The sequence below is a fragment of the Cervus elaphus genome, chromosome 33 (assembly GCF_910594005.1).
Source record: "Cervus elaphus chromosome 33, mCerEla1.1, whole genome shotgun sequence".
NCBI lineage: Eukaryota > Metazoa > Chordata > Mammalia > Artiodactyla > Cervidae > Cervus > Cervus elaphus.
Genome location: NC_057847.1, coordinates 6,637,679 through 6,656,820, shown reverse-complemented (window position 1 = coordinate 6,656,820; position 19,142 = coordinate 6,637,679). Strand labels below are relative to the sequence as shown.

Genomic DNA, 19,142 nt, shown 5'->3' with positions numbered 1-19,142 from the left:
CCCAGCTTCTCTTGCTGGGCTGTCCTCTGGCCAAGTTGATCCCCCCCTTTCCCTGGAAGACCCCCGGGCTTCAGGGGGGAAAGAATTCCTGCTGAGGGAACAGAGCTGCGTCTGGGTTTCTGCCTCTCCCCACCCCAGGGCATCAGAGCTGAAGCTACTATGGAAGCTGACAGCCTGCAGCTTGGCCTTACACGATCTCCGCTGTGCCTGGAAAACCACCTGTCACGCATCCCAGCCCCACATCAACACCTGTCTGTCGCTGCTCCTGATTCTGTCGCTACTCCTGATTCTGTCCCTGTTCTCTCTCCCTTTTTTCCTCGGGAGCTTACAGGGTGGGGAATGAGGCAGCTGGCAGGGGTGCCCTGCGAGGGACAGGAAGGCAAGGGCACACTCGGGAGGGTGAGCACTGGGAGCGGGCTTTGTCGGCAGACCTGGGCTGGGGCGGGAGGTCTGGGATGTGGGCAGTAAACCGCATGTGAAGCACAGGATTCCCCAGAAAACAGGATCTGTGCTGGCTCCTGGGACTGCCCTAGGACTCCAGGCCATAGCCTTCATGGTGATCTGTGTGACCCTGAAGGCTGGGTGACTGCCCTGCACATCACCTAAGTTTTGGGGCCACCTCTCTGCCCTCTGTGGCTGCTCCCCATTTCTGGGTACTGCCTCTCCAAGCTCCTTTCCCCAGCAAAGCCACAGGGTCCCCGCCAGCCTCCAGCCCCAAGCCAAAGGGGTCATAAAGAAGAGCATCCTCCTCCAAGGGCTTGGCTAAAAGGGGGCCTGTGGGCCTCAGAGACCAGCCCCTCCCACCCCTGAGTCATGCATGTGTACCCAGCCAGGTTCCAGAAAGGGTTGCCGGGGCCAGCACTGGCCAGACACTGGTGGACGTGTGACTGGCCTGGTGAGTCACTTGGCCTATGGGGCGTCAGTCATCTCATCTGTGAAATGGCCACATGGGATATAAAAGTGGAAACCGGGCCAGGCCTGGGGGAGGTTCTCGGGTTCAACCCATCCCTGTGCAGCCTGTGTTTGGGGGCAGGTCTGGCTAGGCCCCCAGACCGACCGTTTACCATTTTTACCACCCCCATCTTACAGAGCAGGAAACAGAGGCTCCAGAGGTGAGCTGTCACCAGGATCACCCAGCTAGCGGGCGGGGAAGCCGGTGGGAGCCGACCGCCTGGGTTTTGACGCCGTGCCTTTCTGTTGGTAGTGACCTTGAGCAAGTCCCTGGCCCCTCGGGGCGCTGGTTCTCTGGAGCAGGGGGCGGGTGTGGTAATGGCTCCAACGTCCGAGAAAGGACAGACCCTTCACCTGCTGCTGCCCGGGGCCGGCCAGAGGGCTGGACGCCCGGGAGCGGGGCGGGCGTCCCTGACCTGACCAGCGCTGCCACCCGGGGAGGGGTAGAGGTGGAGGGGCCGGGGCTTGGTGAGGCCGGGGTGCCCGCAGGGGTCTGGGCTGGCCGGGGTCCTGTCCCGCAGCCCCGCCCAGCCTGGAACCCCAGGCGCCCCCTCCCGGGCCCACGGCGCCCACCACCCAGGGGCGCGGGGAGGGGCAGTTACCTTCCAGTCATGATGGCTGCGCACGCCGAACCCGGGCCGCCTCGGGACCCCTAAGCCGCCGCCGCCGCAGCTAGCCGAGCGCCCGCCGGCAGGTCCGCGCCCAGAGCGAGGAGACGCCCAAAAAAGGCAGGAGCCGCTCCGCCCGCCGCCCGCCCCGCCCAGCCCGCCGAGCCGGAGGTGGGGGCTCGCTCTGGAGCGCAGCGGGGGGTGGGCCCGCCGTGCCCCGGAGGTGGGGGTGCGGGAGGCGGGGGCGAGGCGGTGGGCACAGTGCGCTGGAGGGCGGGGAGGGGGCGCCGCGCCACCCGCGCAGCCTCGCCTCTGGGGACACCCGAACACGGCCTGCGGAGCGCGCGGGTCACGTCCTCCCCGCCGGCTTCGCTTGCCACCTCCCGGATTCCCGGCATAGCTTTCCTTTAAAAGGGAGTGAAGTTAAAATAAACACGAACAAGCCCCCTCGCCCCGCGGGGGCGCCCCGCCCGGAGCTTTCCCCGCCCCGGCTGTCCCGGGCTGCCCTGGAACGCGAACACGTGCGGGGGAGGGAGCAACGGGGGAGAGATGCTGAAGCCACCTCCTCGCTGGTCCCCAACCCCGAGTCCCCGCTGCGGCCCCGGGCAGGAGAAGGGGTCACCTTCACGCTTTAATTCTGCAGACAGACGTATCTGGACACCGACTCCCTCCCGGGGCACTGAGGACTCCCAGTCCACGAAGTCCGGCTTCCAGGAAAGTCAAGGTCGAGGGGCGCGCCCTTTGAGTCAGGAGCCTGATTCTGCATACTTACAAGGCCAGTGCCCTCCCCCGGAGATACCCAAGTCATCCGAGTCTGTGAGCAGCCCCCTAACCTAGCAGAAGTTACTCTATAAAAAGATGAACCAAACGCAGAAGTTGAGGAGAACCAAGGAAAGCTAGAGAGGAGTCATTAAACTGACCTGTAGAAATATAAAAATTTAGGGAACATATTCTGAATAAAAATGTGAAATAAACAAAACCTTTACTCCACCTAAAGGCAGAAATTTCTAGCGAGGCAGTGGAGTGTAGCTCATAGTTCAAGGCAGCCCAAATACCATGACTGGGATGAAACTGAGCAGCCTGGTCTGTTAAACCAACTGAACATTGCCTTACTTCTTGGAGACAGACAAAAACTATCTAGAAATGGCCATGCCAAGTAGCAACCCACAAATAAACAGTGGAATTCAGAACGATGAACTGATAGTAACGTGCAGCATTATACCTGCAGAGCAAGCTTGGAAAAGGCACCTGTTCCTAAGTGCTGGTATCTTGAAACTATTGCAGTTTGCAGTTCTTTTTGCAAATGTGTCTTGGCTGATTCTGATTAACTGCAATTTGATGATTAAGTGAAAAGTATGGATGCTTTCTTGGGTCATCTGCCTGTTGATAGAGAAATGCTTTTTGTAATTGCCGACACAGAGACGCAAATGTGTTGGAGGTTGTGCAGCAGCAATGGACTGGATGCTTAATCCAATATTGGGGTTTTGTGGGAACCAAAGGGGATGAAAAGTAGAGAGCAGAACACTAAAGGGACCTGCTCCCTACCTGGGGATCCCATGCCTGCCCTCCAGCCTTCTGGCCCCGCTTCGTATGTTCACTGAGCAGGAGGAGATCCACCTGGGGCCAAACCAGAGCTCTCTGCTGCTCACCTGTCACTCAGAGTGCCTCTTCCCTGGGCCAGGGCAAACTCAGCAAGAACTGGGTGGCGACTGTGCCATCATTCAGCCCTGCTAGAGAGATGGAGCCTCAAGAAGCTGTCTGCCAGCCTCCTACAGTGCTGCTACAGGTCAGATTTGCAGGAAAGAGCTGGCAGTTGCCTGGCAATGGTTATTCAGATGTTGAATCACTCATCACTTCTTCATTCAAGACTATTTATGGTTTATGAGCACTGGGGGTTCAGCTGTGAACAAGAGGACCTGGGCCGGGTTCTCACTGAGTTTAGCTGGGGTGCAGGACAAACGGCAAGCAATAAATAAATACGGTTTCAGTCAGGAACAGTATCGCAAAGAAAAGGCAGTGTACAGGGCTGCTTTAGAGTGGAGAGGCAAGTGGCGGTGACGACTGAATGAGGAAAAAAGTTAGCAAGTGCGGGGGCCTTGAGGTCATCAAGAAGGTGATTAGGAGAACAGGAGGGCGGGGCGTCGGAAATAAGGGAGAGGGCGGGGACGGAGCACAGGCTCGGAGTCTGAGCGCCGGACACAACACTCTGACACCAGCGTGGGTGAATCTCCAGACATTACTCGGAGAGAAGCCTTAAGCGAAAGAGGCCTGTTGCATTATTTGAAGCTCCCTGAGGTAGCCACAATTCTCAAATTTTTCCACCACCGATTAGTTTTTCTGCTGTAGTCAGTCGCTCACTGGAGTCTGACTCTGCGGCCCCGTGGACTCAGGTGGAATTCTCCGGGAAAAATGCTAGAGTTGGTTGCCATTTCCTTCTCCACGGGATCTTCCCCATTCAGGAATTGAACCCACATCACCAGGGAAGACCGGGTATCTCAGCATTCGTGGTATAATTCTTTGAGCTTTGCTGAATGCTTGACTGGGGTGTTTGTGGCAGGTGTGGATGTGATTTCTGTTAGAGTCCAGATGATTGCCAGGTTTTCTTTCTCTCCTGCTTGTTGGCAATGTGGCAGGACAGCTGGGGTAGGTCAGATGAGGGGTATGTAACACTGAAGAGCCTTTTGGGCATCCCAGGGAAGGTAGTAGGGTGCCATGAACCTGGTACTCAGCGAGGTCCCATCTCTGCAAAGATGTGGACGGTTTTGTGCAGATAGGGTTTCAACCCTGGGGCTCATGAGGTCACTGAAGGTGTCTGTGCTGAGTCAGAAGCCCTCTAAGGATGAGAGGTCAGGGGTCCCAGTAAAGGAGGGAAGCCAGGTTGTGAAGGTGGGGGTGAGGTGTCACAGAAGCCCAGAGAGCACGACTACTCTCTGCCCCCTTGTGCAAGCTGCTTCGGGTGCAGGTCAGGGAGGGACCTGGGTTTGGTGTCAGGAGGAGACCCATGGGAGTGAGGAAACAAGCTGGAAGGATAAGGCATGCGTGTGTTCTAAGTCGCTTCAGTTGTGTCTGACTCTTTGCGACCCTATGGACTGTAGTCCTCCGGGCTCCTCTGTCCGTGGGGTTCTCCAGGCAAGGTTACTGGAGAGGGCTGCCATGCCCTCCTCCAGGAGATCTTCCTGACCCCGGGACTGAACCCGAATCTCTTCTGTCTCCTGCATTGGCAGGCAGGGTCTTTACCACTAGCACCACCTGGGTAAGGCAGGGCCTTGCAGTGCCCTCTCCCAGGGTCCTGTGGTCCTGTGGATGGCGCTCCCTGGGGTGGGGAACACCGCAGCCGATGCGGGCAGTGGAGGTGGCAGAGAATTTTATAACTGCTTGGAGAAATCCTGCCCTGAAGAGAGCAGAGAAGTGGGCAGTTGTCCTGTGAGGGAGGGAGGAGGAAAGGGTGCAGTTCGGAGGCTGGGGTTTGACAGGGGGAGAGCTGCTGACACTCAGAAGTGAGGATTGAATCACCCACTGCATGTGATGATTCAGAGCAGGACAGATGAGCCTCTGGGATGTCAGAGGTCGAGGCTGGGCCACAGAGCAAGCAGTGGACGACGTGACAGCTGTCCTAGCGGAGACCGGGAGGGGCAGGCCCCGTGACATCTGGGTCTCAGGCTCTCTGTGAGCACCCCCATCCCAGAGGATTTCCTGGGCTGCCCCACACCACCCTCTCGCTCCCCACTCCCGCCCACTGCCACAGCAGAGCTAACTCAGTTCCCTGGAGGTCCCGTGGCAGGGGGAGAGGGAGGCGGTCCTGGGGGCCAAAGGAGGGGTTGGGCCGCCCTGGACCAGCGTGGCAGCAGCAGTGAGAGCTGGGGCCTCCAGGTGCCTTGAGCAAACGGCCTTTTCCCCAGAGCCACGTGGGGGTTTGGTGTGGGTGGAGGAGGAGGAGGTCTCAGGTTCCCCTCAGGAGCAGAGTGCCTTCCCAGCGGGCAGGACCAGTGTCATGCCCACTTAACAGTGGCCCATGTGATGTGAGGGCCCCAGCGGCTCCCCCTCCCTGGAACTGGTCTGGGCATTTCCCTGTCAGGGTGTTGGGGATGGTCCAACACTGAGCCTCGTAGAGTAGGGATGCATAACTCAAATCAGCCAGCTGCCTCAAGCCTGAAGTTTGTTCTGAAGAGGCCTGTGAGAATCCCTGGGGAAGGGCAGGGAAGCACCTGGCCTGTTCCAGCGGGAGCCTCTCCCCAGGCAGAGAAACAAACAGTGGGCGGCACACCCACTTCTCACACCCACCTCTGTGCACCCACACACACCAGGACATCTGTCATTTTAACAAATGCATATTTCTTTTTGGCTGTGCCACGCAGCATGCAGGATCTTAGTTTCCCTGCCAGAGATCAAACCCACGCCTTCTGCAGTGGAAGTATGGAGTTCTGACCATAGGGAATTCCTAAGTTTTTCTATTTTAAAATGTGAGCATGCCCTCAGAACACAGCGGCTGACCGGCACAAAATGTACTTACTTACTTCTTGGACCATGCAGAACTCAGTGAAAGAAGCTGGTGGTATCATAACCCACTAATTCTTTTAACACTTGTAGAAAAACAAAGTTACTTAGTTGCTAAGTCATGTCGGACTCTTTTGTGACCCCCATGGACTATAGCCCACCAGGCTCCTCTGTCCATAGAATTTTCCAGGCAAGAATACTGGAGTGGGTTGCCATTTCCTTCTCCAGGGGATCTTCTCGACCCAGGGGATCTTTCCAACCCAGGGATCAAACCCACATCTCTTACGTCTCCTGCAATGGCAGAGCAGATTCTTTACCACTGAGACCCAGAGATGTTTTTCAATGTAAAGAGAACACAGGACCTTTATTCAGAGTCTGGTTTACTCAGGGGTGGAGCTGAGCCAAGAAGCTTTACCCCTCATGGCTCTGCTTCCTTTCCAAAGACTGCCTGCCTTGAACTTTGAAGAGAGAAATGTATTTCACTCTTACCTTAGCTCTGGGACAGACTTCACTCAACCCCCAGGTTTGGACCAAGAGTGGCCGAATTTGGACCCAGAAGGCCTCTAGCTGGCATTCAGCAAAGCCACATTTTTGCACCTCAAAGCATCCTGGCCTCAGTTACCCAACAAGAAGCCACCTGTGCACAGTGACCACAGAGTTCTTCACCAGCCTCCCCTGCTTCCACCTTTCTTCCACACGTTAAGGTTCGCATTGCTTCCCCTTTCTCATGAGGACAACCAATCATTAACCTTCCCACTGGAGCATCTCCAGCCTGTGTCTAGAACAAAGATCAGGTGCTCTCCACCCTCACCCCCAACCTGTCCAGACTTGCAGGAGGCCCAGCATCCAGCCAGGATGAGCTCGACATCCCCGCTGCAGCTGGTCCTTTACCCCAACAGTAGCATGACCACTTAGAAGCCATAGAGACAATGACGGGGAGAACCAGGACTGGGCCCCACGCACATCTCGAGAGCGACAAACACCACTCAATGGGCACTGTGAAATGTCCCTACCTCAGAGGGCTGAGTTGCCCCTCGGCCTCCTCCTGCTGCTTCCTGACCCGAGTGGAGTGCTGCCAGTCACTTCTCTGGGGAACAGCAGCTGCCCGGCCCTCTTGGCACAGCCACGTGGAGAAGCCTGGGCAGCGGCTGGGAGTGTCCAGCCACCACCAGGTACCCAGGCATTTTGGCCCATCTCTCCCTGGACAGGAGGCTGGGCTAGAGCTGGAGGTGGAGCCAGAGGCCCTTCGAGGGTCCAGAGAGGATGGAGGAAGCCAAGGAAGGAAGGGCCAGCCTCCCTGGGGAGGTGCCTGCTGGGCGGGCCATTGAAAGTCTATTCCCCTGCAGGCCAGGAGCCAGGGCTGCAGGACAAACGGAGCAACAGCTGCCCTCTGAAATTGGAGGAGCCGGCAAAGGTACAGAAGCCAGGGTGGCCTCCACGTGCAGCCACTAAACTGAGCGTTCTCTAAACTGGGTTCATGAGCCCCTGGGAAGCCTGATACTTAGAGCAGGTACACTCCCTGAAGCTGCCCCCTTCGAGGACATGAGAAGAGAGAATCTGCAATCACTTGGAGTAACCTAAGAAAAGTTACTAAGACACCTCCGTGTCAGTTATTGTTGTCCCCAAAGAAGGGAATTCTTAGGATTAGGTCTACCACATCAAATTAATTATAATTTTCTGCTATAAAAACTTCATGTATCGGGAACCGCCCAGAGGCAGGAAGAAGAAAACTTACCTTGAGCTGCATTACCCAAGATGAGAAGGATACTTTGGTTCCAGTCTTATTTGGGTGGAATTATTTTGTGATCCCTTTGCAGTTACTTTGTGATCCTTTTGCAGAGTTATTTTGTGATCCTTTTGTGTTCCCAGTCCCACGTTCTGTTTCTTCATGGCAGACGTCTGCACTGTTTGGCTGCCCCGCTGTCCGGCACTGAGCATTCGTCACACTGTGTGGTACAAAAATGCTGCCCTGGGATCTCCCTGGACTTGTGCTGCTTGCAAGGGGTGGGCCAGCATTCATGTGCGCTATGTGCACGACTTTTATGAGGATAACTGGTTTTCATTTTCCAGTCAAATGTTACACACCTCAAGGTTGGAACCATTTAACTTTTACACAACACAGCACCCAACAGAGAGCTGGCTAGATACAGAGCAGGCACTCAGCTATTCACTAGAACCAGCGATGTTATGCCGTGTTGCTGTGTTGTTTAGAATGACTTGTCTTCATGCTATAAATGTGCTATACACCAGAATGTAAATTCTCCAAAGATAAACTCCTGCCTTGTTCACTGCTCTATCCCTTGAACCAAGGGCAGGGTTCTACTCAGAGAAGCTGCTCAGTAGTTAGATTAACACTATTTTAAATATTCTTGGTAAGTTTTGTACATACATGATAAGCTGCCTAATTGTAAACTGCGTATCACACTCCTGTTGCTGGAAGCATCTCAGATACCATTTTACTCAACACATAAATTCCTGAACTGAATTTGTATAAATTAAAAAGTGTACTTACACCTAAGTGAATCTGTAATTTGAAGACGTCTTGATAGAAAGTATTTTTTAAAAACTGGGATCTGTTTGAAAATGCAGTTGATGCTCAAATTCATCTTACATATGCTGGATTTTCATAGCGGTTCACTGGTCTGAGATTTGCCCCAGGAGAAGCAGGTCTGGGGACACTCCCCCCTTCCCCCCTCTGAATAAGGCACAGTAACTTTGACCAGCACTAATGTTGCTTCACGGACTGACCAGCTACAGGGAGGGGCAAGGCCTCTGACCAGTGCCATGCAGAGAAACTATAATTCCACCTGCACGTCTATCAGTTAGGTTTGAGTCCATTAATGTGGGGTAGCATGAGGGCAAAGCAGAAGTCAACTGTACATCTTTTTCCCTAGGGCCACCCGAAAAATGTTCATATGAAGACACTTGGAGCCCAAGGATTCTGCTGGGCAAGAAGGGTGCAGACACCTGGAGGGAAAGGATGTAGGGAAAAGCCTGCATCTAATGGTTACTCTGAAGCTTAGAAATGTTGTATCAAGTGGACAAATCCATGCTCTTAAGAGCAGTGTGGCTTAGTGACTTGAAGAGTACAGACCACAGAATCAGGCTACATGGGTTCAAATACTGTCTGGCACTAACTAGCCATATGATGGACAACTGCTTCCCTGCCCTGGGCCTCAGTCTCCTCATCTATAAACAGGGTTAGTAACAATAATCCTGATAGAGATGTCATGGGGATTAAATAAACCCATATGTGGAAGTGATTCTCCAAAGTATTGAGGATACCAAACATACTTAGGTAGCCTGGATATACCAAGGTATAGCAAGGATACTTTTATTTATGTGGGTCATGTCCATCCATATTTACCATATTAAAAATGAAAATGAAAGTTTGTGATTAGTTACCAATTCATTTAAAATCAATAAGAACATTATTACATATTAACACAATATATGTTTATAAAAACTATGTTTTCCAAGACAAAGAATAATCACTAAGATCTATGCTCAACCAAGATGAAGTAGCAGGAACCAGGCAAAATATGTAGAACAAGAGACCAAATATATGAAACAACTGTTTTCCAGAAACGGAACAGCAGGTAGCAAAGGATGGTGATCCATAGTGGACAGGAGAACAGACCAGTGGACAGGGGTTTCCCCAGGTTATTGCCTGGAGAGTGCTCCCAAACCCACGCCAGGAGAAGAGGAGCCCAGGCAGAGCCGCGAGGATTCCCGTCGAGATGGAGTGGAGAGCCCAAGGGGAGCTGGACCCTGGGGAGGAGAAGGCTGCACAGACAGAGGACTCCGAGGTCAGAGGGTCCCCCTCAAGTACCCAGCTGAGTGCTGACAAGCACGTGCATGTGAGAACAGCTCCTTTGGGGGGGAGGGGAAACACCCAAAAGAGTACACAGAAACAGTGCCTGGCACCCACATGGGGCCAAGAGGACTGCCTATTCCCAGCAGGCAGATTGAGAAATCCCAGGGTGGAGGAGGGTAAACTACCCAAACTGAACATGGAGAGTTACACTGACAACAATGCAGAGCCCCCTAGGAGCCTGTAACACTATCACAACATGGTAAAATACTGACACTAGTAGACCATGATAAGTTATGTATATACAACTTTTTGTTGTATATACAAGTACTAAAACATCTATACAAAGAGATAACACCAAAAAACACTATAGATGAAGCAACATGGAATTCTAAAAAAAACATTCAAGGGTTACATAGAGAAGCATGATTAAACGGAGTGATACATACACAATTTGGACATATCTCAAGAGCATTTTTCTGAGTGGGAAAAAAAGCCAGTCTTAAAAGATGCCATACTGTGTGATTCATATAACAAATTTGAAATTAAAAATTGCAAATAAAAGCTATGACAAACCTAGACAGCATATTAAAAAGCAGAAACATTACTTTGCCAACAGAGGTCTGTATGATCAAAGCTATGGTTTTTCCAGTACTCATGTATGGATGTGAGAGTTGGACCATAAGGAAAGCTGAGCACCAAACAATTGATGCTTTCGAACTGTGGTGTTACAGAAGACTCTTGCGAGTCCATTGGACTGCAAGGAGATCAAATCAGTCAATCTTGAAGGAAATCAACCCTGAATATTCATTGGAAGGACTGATGCTGAAGATGAAGCTCCAGTATTTTGGCCACATGATGCGAGGAGTCAACTCATTGGAAAAGACCCTGATGCTGGGAAAGATTGAAGGCGGGAGGAGAAGGGGACAACAGAGGATGAAATGGTTGGATGGCATCACCAACTCAATGGACAGGAGTCTGAGCAAGCTTCAAGAGACGGTGAAGGACAGGGAAGTCTGGCTCATTGCAGTACATGGGGTCTCAAAGAATTGGACAGGACTGAGCAACTGACCAATAACAACAAGCGTTAGGAATGGTTGGAGAGAGAGTATATGGAAAGACTAGAGATTTCTTCAAGAAAATTAGAGATACCAACGGAACATTTCATGCAAAGATGGGCTCAATAAAGGACAGAAATGGTATGGATCTAACAGAAGAAGAAGACATTAAGAAGAGCTGGCAAGAGTACACAGAAGAACTCTACAAAAAGGATCTTCACAACCCAGAAAATCACGACAGTGTGATCACTCACACTCACCTAGAGCCAGACACCCTGGAATGTGAAGTCAAGTGGGCCTCAGAAAGCATCACTATGAACAAAGCTAGTGGGTGTGATGGAATTCCAGTTGAGCTATTTCAAATCCTGAAAGATGATGTGGTGAAAGTGCTGCACTCAATATGCCAGCAAATTTGGAAAACTCAGCAGTGGCCACAGGACTGGAAAAGGTCAGTTTTCATTCCAATCCCTAAGAAAGGCAATCCCAAAGAATGCTCAAACTACCACACAATTGCACTCATCTCACACGCTAGTAAAGTAATGCTCAAAATTCTCCAAGCCAGGCTTCAGCAATACGTGAACCGTGAACTTCCAGATGTTCAAGCTGGTTTTAGAAAAGGCAGAGGAACCAGAGATCAAATTACCAATACCTGCTGGATCATTGAAAAAGCAAGAGAGTTCCAGAAAAACATCTATTTCTGCTTTATTGACTATGCCAAAGCCTTCGACTGTGTGAATCACAATAAGCTGTGGAAAATTCTGAAAGAGATGGGAATACCAGACCACCTGACCTGCCTCTTGAGAAACCTGTATGCAGGTCAGGAAAAAACAGTTAGAACTGGACATGGAACAACAGACTGGTTCCAAATAGGAAAAGGAGTACATCAAGGCTGTATATTGTCACCCTGCTTATTTCACTTCTATGCAGAGTACATCATGAGAAACGCTGGGCTGGAGGAAGCACAAGCTGGAATCAAGATTGCCAGGAGAAATATCAATAACCTCAGATATGCAGATGACACCACCCTTATGGCAGAAAGTGAAGAAGAACTAAAGAGCCTCTTGATGAAAGTGAAAGAGAAGAGTGAAAAAGTTGGCTTAAAGCTTAACATTAGAAAACTAAGATCATGGCATCCAGTCCCATCACTTCACAGCAAATAGATGGGGAAACAGTGGAAACAGTGGCTGACTTTATTTTTTTGGACTCCAAAATCACTGCAGATGGTGACTGCAGCCATGAAATTGAAAGATGCTTGCTCCTTAGAAGGAAGGTTATGACCAACCTAGACAGCATATTAAAAAGCAGAGACATTACTTTGCCAACAAAGGTCCATCTGGTCAAGGCTATGGTTTTTCCAGTGGTCATGTATGGATGTGAGAGTTGGGCTATAAAGCTGAGCGCTGAAGAATTGATGCTTTTGAACTGTGGTGTTGGAGAAGACTCTTGAGAGTCCCTTGGACTGCAAGGAGATCCAACCAGTCCATCCTAAAGGAGATCAGTCCTGGGTGTTCATTGGAAGGACTGATGCTGAAGCTGAAACTCCAATACTTTGGCCACCTGATGTGAAGAGCTAACTCATTTGAAAAGACCCTGATGCTGGCGGGGATTGCAGGCAGGAGGAGAAGGGGCTGACAGAAGATGAGATGGTTGGATGGCATCACTGACTTAATGGACATGGGTTAGAGTGGACTACAGGAGTTGGTAATGGAGAGAGAGGCCTGGTGTGCTGCGGTTCATGGGGTCACAAAGAGTTGGACATGACTGAGCGACTGAACTGAACTGAAGTGTGACTGTAAAGGAGTTTTCTGATCAATTAGCATGAGTTGTGTCTTCATTTATCTAGATTTTATTTAATTTCATTTAACAGTGTTTATAGTTTTCAGTGAACAAGTCTTGCACTTCTTTAGTTTATTCCAAAGCATTTCGTTCTTTTGGATATGATTGCAAATGCAATTGCCTTCTTAATTTCCTTTTCAGATATTTCATTGTTAGTGTATAGAAATACAATTAAGATTTGTATACTGATCTTGTATCCTATAATGGTGTTGAACTTGTGTTTTAATCCTCAAATTTTCACAGGGGATGTCTTAAGTTTTTCCACATACTAGATGTCATCTGCAAATAGAGAAGGTTTTACTTCTTCCCTTCCAATCTTGATGCTTTTTATTTTTCTCGCCTATTTTCTCTGACTGGAACCTCCAGTACACTGCTGAATAGAAAGTTTGTTCTTGCTGTTGGACTGAAAGTATAGTCTTTCTCCATGAAATATATTAGCTCTTATAAGCTAATGTAAACCTCCTTTATCATGTTGAGCAATTTCTGTGCCATCTTTAGTTGTTTATGTTTTATCACAGAGGGGTGGTTGGATTTTGTCAAATGTTTTTCCTGTATCTATTGAAAGGATTTTTGTTCTTTATTCTATTAATGTGGTGCATTACATTGATGTTCATATTTTATTCCAAGCTTACATTCCTTGGATAAATTCTACTTAATTATGGTGTGTAATCCACTGTACATGTTCCTGGATTTGGTTTGCTAATAATCAATTGAGAATTTGTTTGTATGCTCAGTCGTGTCCAACTCTTTGTGACCTCATATGGCTCATGGAATTCTCCAGACCAGAATACTGGAGTGGGTGACCTTTCCCTTATCCAGGGGATCTTCCCAATCCAGGGATGGAACCCGGGTCTGCTACATTGCAGGTGGATTCTTTACTGAGATACCAGGGAAGCCCTTATATAGTCATGAGATATTGGTCTATAGTTTTCTCTGTGCTGTCTTTCTCTGGTGTTGGTACCAAGTACCTGATCTCGTGGTAGGAGGTGGGAAGTGTTCCCTCCTCTTTTATTTTTGGAAGAACTTGCAAAGGCTTTGGTGCCAAGTCTTCTTTAAACATCTGGTAGAATTCTCCTGTGAAACTTCTGGTCCTGGGTTTTCCTTTGTGGGTAGTTTATGTTTGTTTGTGGTTTTTTGCCATATAGCAGCTTTTTTGAGATAAAATTCATATACCATAAAGTTCGCCCACTTAAAATGTACAGTTCAATTATTTATACTATACTACTCAGAGCTGTGCAGCCATCACCACAGCAATTTTTTTTTAATTAATTATTTTAATTTTTACTTTTGGGCTCCACTGTGTAGCATGTGGGATCTTAGTTCCCCAACCAGGAATGGAAATCATGCCCCCTACATTGGAAGTATGGAGTTTTAACCACTGGACCAACAAGGAAGTCCCCACGACCAAGTTTAGAACATTTTATCACCTCAAAAAGAAATCCCAAAGATAGGAGGAAATAACTTGTAAATACACTTGGGACTGTGACATCTGGATGAAGAGAATTGATTAATTAATCACAGATCTCAGCTCCTCCTTGTCATTGTCTGATACAAATAGGTACTGTCTAAAATTAACTTGTGCATAATGAGAACCTACTATACAGCACAGGGAACCCAACCCAGTGCTCTGTGGTGACCTAAATGGGAAAGAAATTTTAAAAAGAGGGCATATATGTATACATGCAGAGAAGGCCATGGCACCCCACTCCAGTACTCTTGCCTGGAAAATCCCATGGGCGGAGGAGCCTGGTAGGCTGCAGTCCTTGGGGTTGCTAAGAGTCGGACACAACTGAGCGACTTCACTTTCACTTTTCACTTTTCATGCATTGGAGAAGGAAATGGCAACCCACTCCAGTGTTCATTCCTGGAGAATCCCAGGGACAGGGGAGCCTGGTGGGCTGCCGTCTATGGGGTCGCACAGAGTCGGACACGAATGAAGCGACTTAGCAGCAGCAGCATGTATACATGTGGCTGATTCACTTTGCTGTCCAGCAGAAAATAACTCAAAATTGTAAAGCAATTATATTCCATTAAATTAATAATAATAAATAAAATCAGCCTACTCATACTTCTTAGAAAAACAGAAATTGCACACACTTTAGCTAGTGGAGGTGATGGAATTCCAGCTGAGCTATTTAAAATCCTAAAAGATGATGCTATTAAATAAAGCTCTTCACTCAATAAGTCAGCAAATTTGGAAAACTCAACAGTGGCCACAAGGACTGGAAAAGGTCAGTTTTCATTCCAATCCCAAAGAAGGGCAGTGCCAAAGAATGTTAAAACTATCATACAATTGCACTCATTTCGCATGCTAGTAAGATTATGCTCAAAATCCTTCAAGCTCGGCTTTAGCAGTACATGAACCATAAACTTCCAGATGTACAAACTGGATATAGAAAAGGCAGAGGAACCAGAGATCAAACTGCCAAAATTCCTTGGATTATGGAGAAAGCAAAGGAGTTCCAGAAAAACATCTACTTCTGCTTCATTGACTACACTAAAGCCTTTGACTGTGTGGATCACAATAAACTGTAGGAAACTCTTAAAGAGATGGGAGTACCAAACCACCTTATCTGTCTCTTGAGAAACCCGTATGCAGGTCAAGAAGCAACAGTTAGAACCAGATATGAAACAACGACTGGTTCCAAATTGGGAAAGGCTGTATATTGTCACCCTACTTATTTAACTTACATGCAGAGTACATCATGGGAAATGTCAGACTGAATGAATCACAAGCTGGAATCAAGATTGCCTGCAGAAATATCAACCACCTCAGATATGCAGATGATACCACTCTAATGGCAGAAGGTGAAGAGGAACTAAAGAGCCTCCTGATGTTGGTGAAAGAGGAGAGTGAAAAAGCTGGCTTAAAACTCAACATTCAAAAAACTAAGATCATGGCATCCAGTCTCATCACTTCATGGCAAATAGAGGGGGAAAAGTGGAAACAGTGACAGACTTTATTTTCTTGGGCTCCAAAATCACTGCAGATGGTGATTGCAGCCATGAAATTAAAAGACACTTGCTCCTTGGAAGGAAAGCTATGACAAACCTAGAAAGTGTATTAAAAAGCAGAGACGTTACTTTGCCAACAAAGGTCCATCTAGTCAAAGCTATAATTTTTCCAGTAGTCACATACAGACAGATGTGAGAGTTGGACCATAAAAAAGGTTGAGTGCCAAAGAACTGATGCTTTTGAATTGTAGTGTTGGACTCTTGAGAGTCCCTTGGACTGCAAGGAGATCCTAAAGAAAATCCTAAAGAAATCAACCCTAAACATTCATTGGAAAGACTTATGCTGAAGCTAAAGCTTCAATACTTTTGCCACTTGATGCAAAGAGCCAACTCATTGGAAAAGACCCTGATTCTGGGAAAGACTGAAGGCAAAAGGAGAAGAGGAGAGCAGAGGATGAGATGATTAGATAGCATCACCGACTCAATGGACATGAATTTGAGCAAACTCCCAGAGATAGTGGAAGACAAAGGAACATAGTGTGCTACAGTTCACAGGGTCACAAAGAGTCAGACATGACTTAGTGACTGATAACAACAATCTGTGGGAAGTGGTGTCTCCTGTTTTTATTTATTTTTTTAATATTTACTTATTTATTTGGTTGCACAGGGTCTTAGTTGTGGCATGTGAATTCTTCATTGCAACATGTGGGTTCAGATGTTGCAGTGCCCTGGCTTAGTTGCTCCTTGGCATGTGACATCAGTTTCCTGACCAGGGATCAAACCCATGTCCCCTGCATTGCAAAGCAGATTCTTAATGACTGGACCACCAAGGAAGTCTCTCATTGTGATTTTAATTTGCATTTTCCTGAGGATGAGCATCTTTTCAAGAAATTATTGGCCATTCATATACCTTCTTTAGAGAGATATCTACCCAAATACTTCATTCTAAGATTGGACTATTTGTCTAAGTGTTCTTCATATAGTCTAGACACAAGTCCCTTATCATTTTTTTTCTCTTGTTATGCTTTCTCTTGTGTGCTTTAGGTGTTATATCCAAGAACCATTGTCCAATCCAAGCTCAAGAAGATTTACACCTATGTTTTCTTCTAAGAAAACTTTAAAGTTTTAGATCTTACATTTCAGTCCTTTATCCATCTTGAGTTAAATTTTATATGCGGTATGAGAGGGGTCCAACTACACTCTTTTGCTGTCAGACATCTGGTGGTCCCAGGACCATTTGTTGAAAAAACTCTTATTTCCCCCATCGAGTTATCTTGGCATCTTTGCTGAAAATCACCTGACCACAAATGTATGAGTTTATTTCTGGGTTCTTAGTTCTGTTCTTTTGATGTGTCTGTCTTTATGCCAGTAACATACTCTTTTTTTTTTTTTTTTTTTTAACATACTCTTAATTACTGTAGCATCACAGTAAGTTCTGAAATTTGGAAGTGTGAATCTTCCAATGTTGTTCTTTTTCTAGGTTATTTTGATTATTCTGGGTCTCAGATTTCCATATAAATTTTAGAATCAGCTTTGTCAATTTTGGTAAATTAATCAGCTCTTGCTTTGACGGGAATTGCATTGAATCTATAGATCAATTTGGGCAATATTGCCATTTTAACAATATTAGGTCTTCTAATCCATGAACGTAGTTGCCTCTCCATTTGTTTAGATAATATTTCAGTGAAGTTTTATAGTTTTCCATGTATCTTGCACTTTGGTTAAATTTATTCCAAAGTATTTTTGTGCTACTTTAAACGTAATTGTTGGGTAACAATTTACAGAGTGTTTCTTGCTAGTTTATAGAAACACAGTTGATTTTGGATAGGAAGGCCATATTTAGAAAATGAAAAGAGCTAAACCAAATTTTAATTTCAGACAAACAACAAACAATTCTTTTAATATAAGTATGCCCCAAATATTGCATGGAACATACTTATTCCAAAACACTAATTATTGCTTATCTGACATTCAAATCCAGCATCCAGAGCATCCCATATTTCATCTGTAGGCAGCCCTGCACCTGGCAAAATAAACCAGGAGGCTCTGGACAGGGCACTGAGGCCCAGCAGAAGATGGGGAATTTATGAGAGACTATGAGAGTGAAAAATGAAACCCCCAGCACCTTCCCCCTCTCTGCTCCCAGAACCCTGGTTGGCGGGTCTGCACCTTATCCACATCATGTCCACTAAAAGATTCCAGAGGGAAAAAAATGAGAAAACATGCACAAGGAATCTGCCATCAGAATGACTTCAGACTTCTCAACAGCACTGGCGACAAGTTTGAAATTTCGAGGAAAAAGGATACCCAAACTGGATTTCTGTACAGCAACCAGACTTTACATAAGGGTGAAAGCAGAATAAAGACATTTCAGTCACATGGGGTCCCAGGGGCACTGCCTTAGGATGCTCTGGAGGAAGTGAAGCATCCACCCAAACCAGGGAACCAACCAGGAAAGAGGAGGACGAGTGTCTGAGAAAGGAGACATGAAGGGCCCTCCCAGGTGGGTAGCAGCCCCAGGAGGGCAGGTAAGGGGCAGGCCTGCAGGGTGCCCGTCCAAAGGAGCAAGAGGCAAATCTAAAGAAACAAGAAGCAGAAACACTTAAGAGATGATCTGATTTTATCGTACTGTGTGGAGAGGTCTAACAGAACTTGTCAAAGAACACAGGGATAACTTAGCACTTACAAAGCACTTATAAAATCAAACAAGTGAAAATGTATGAACTGTTACTAGAAAAGAAAAAAGAATCTTAGAAGAGAGGTGGCATCATAACACACTGTCTGCTTAGCTGTGAGTAGTGTGTATACAGTCATTATGAAATCAGCACTGAACTGAATAATTACCAGAACTGTTACACAGCTACACTGGGGTTGTGATGGGATCGGGGAGGGGATGTGTGGGGAAGTGTAAGAAAGAACCTGATCTGCAATGACAGGGACTCAGAAAGTGTCTAACGTTAAAAATCAAGTTATGAGCATGTTATATGGAGATAAACACCGGAAGAAAAAGGTAAACGAGTTGATAATGGTTGCCTTTGAGAGGAACAGTGTGGAGTGAGGGCATGCAATTGCCTTTCATTTTAAGACGTGGTGTTTTCAAATCTGTACATGTATTACTACCATCAAAATAAAGTCACTACCTTACACATTAATCAAAAACTAACTCAAGATGGATCATAGACTTAAATGTAAGTGCTAAAACTATACAAGTTCTAGAACTAAACATCAGAAAAAATTTGGAGGACCTTGTATTAGACAAAGATTTCTTAGATGTGACACCAAAAGCACAATCCATTAAAAAAAAAAAACCTTGACAAACTGGACTTCATCAAAATGAAGAACTTATGCACTTTAAAAGACACTGTTGGGACTTACCTGGCAGTGCAGCCAGTGATTAAGACTCTGAGTTTCCAATGCAGGAGGTGA

The 19,142-nt window shown here is 47.4% G+C and overlaps 2 protein-coding genes and 1 long non-coding RNA gene across 4 annotated transcripts in view; 1 reads left to right on the top strand and 2 right to left on the bottom strand.

Moving 5' to 3' along the window:
- LIMS2 (LIM zinc finger domain containing 2) overlaps positions 1-7,215 on the bottom strand; it is a 43,641-nt gene extending 36,426 nt beyond the window's left edge. The window contains exon 1 of one of the 2 annotated variants that reach the window (XM_043894006.1): positions 7,067-7,215. Coding sequence is in view for 1 of the 2 variants with exons in the window: in XM_043894004.1 (XP_043749939.1) it covers positions 1,554-1,564 (11 nt within the window). In the remaining variant the exon portion in view is untranslated. Of the gene's footprint in view, positions 1-1,553; positions 1,712-7,066 lie in introns of those variants that run through there. The other variant, XM_043894004.1, reaches the window with a different exon arrangement.
- On the top strand, positions 668-8,288 carry LOC122688196. The gene is made up of 3 exons (XR_006339388.1): positions 668-1,112; positions 7,400-7,467; positions 7,949-8,288. It is a non-coding gene; the product is annotated as an uncharacterized LOC122688196 (long non-coding RNA).
- LOC122688195 (putative histone-lysine N-methyltransferase PRDM6) lies at positions 1,604-2,200 on the bottom strand. Its single transcript, XM_043894008.1, has 2 exons — positions 2,182-2,200; positions 1,604-1,964 (listed from the first exon to the last, which is right to left on the bottom strand). Exon 2 carries the CDS (start codon positions 1,955-1,957, stop codon positions 1,604-1,606), a length of 354 nt encoding a protein of 117 aa, XP_043749943.1. The 5' UTR covers positions 1,958-1,964; positions 2,182-2,200.
- Positions 8,289-19,142: the final 10,854 nt, after the last annotated feature.

What these genes read in the sequence shown, in the direction of transcription:
- LOC122688195 (XM_043894008.1), bottom strand. Translation starts at nt 1,957, where the DNA reads ATGCCGGGAATCCGGGAGGTGGCAAGCGAAGCCGGCGGGGAGGACGTG.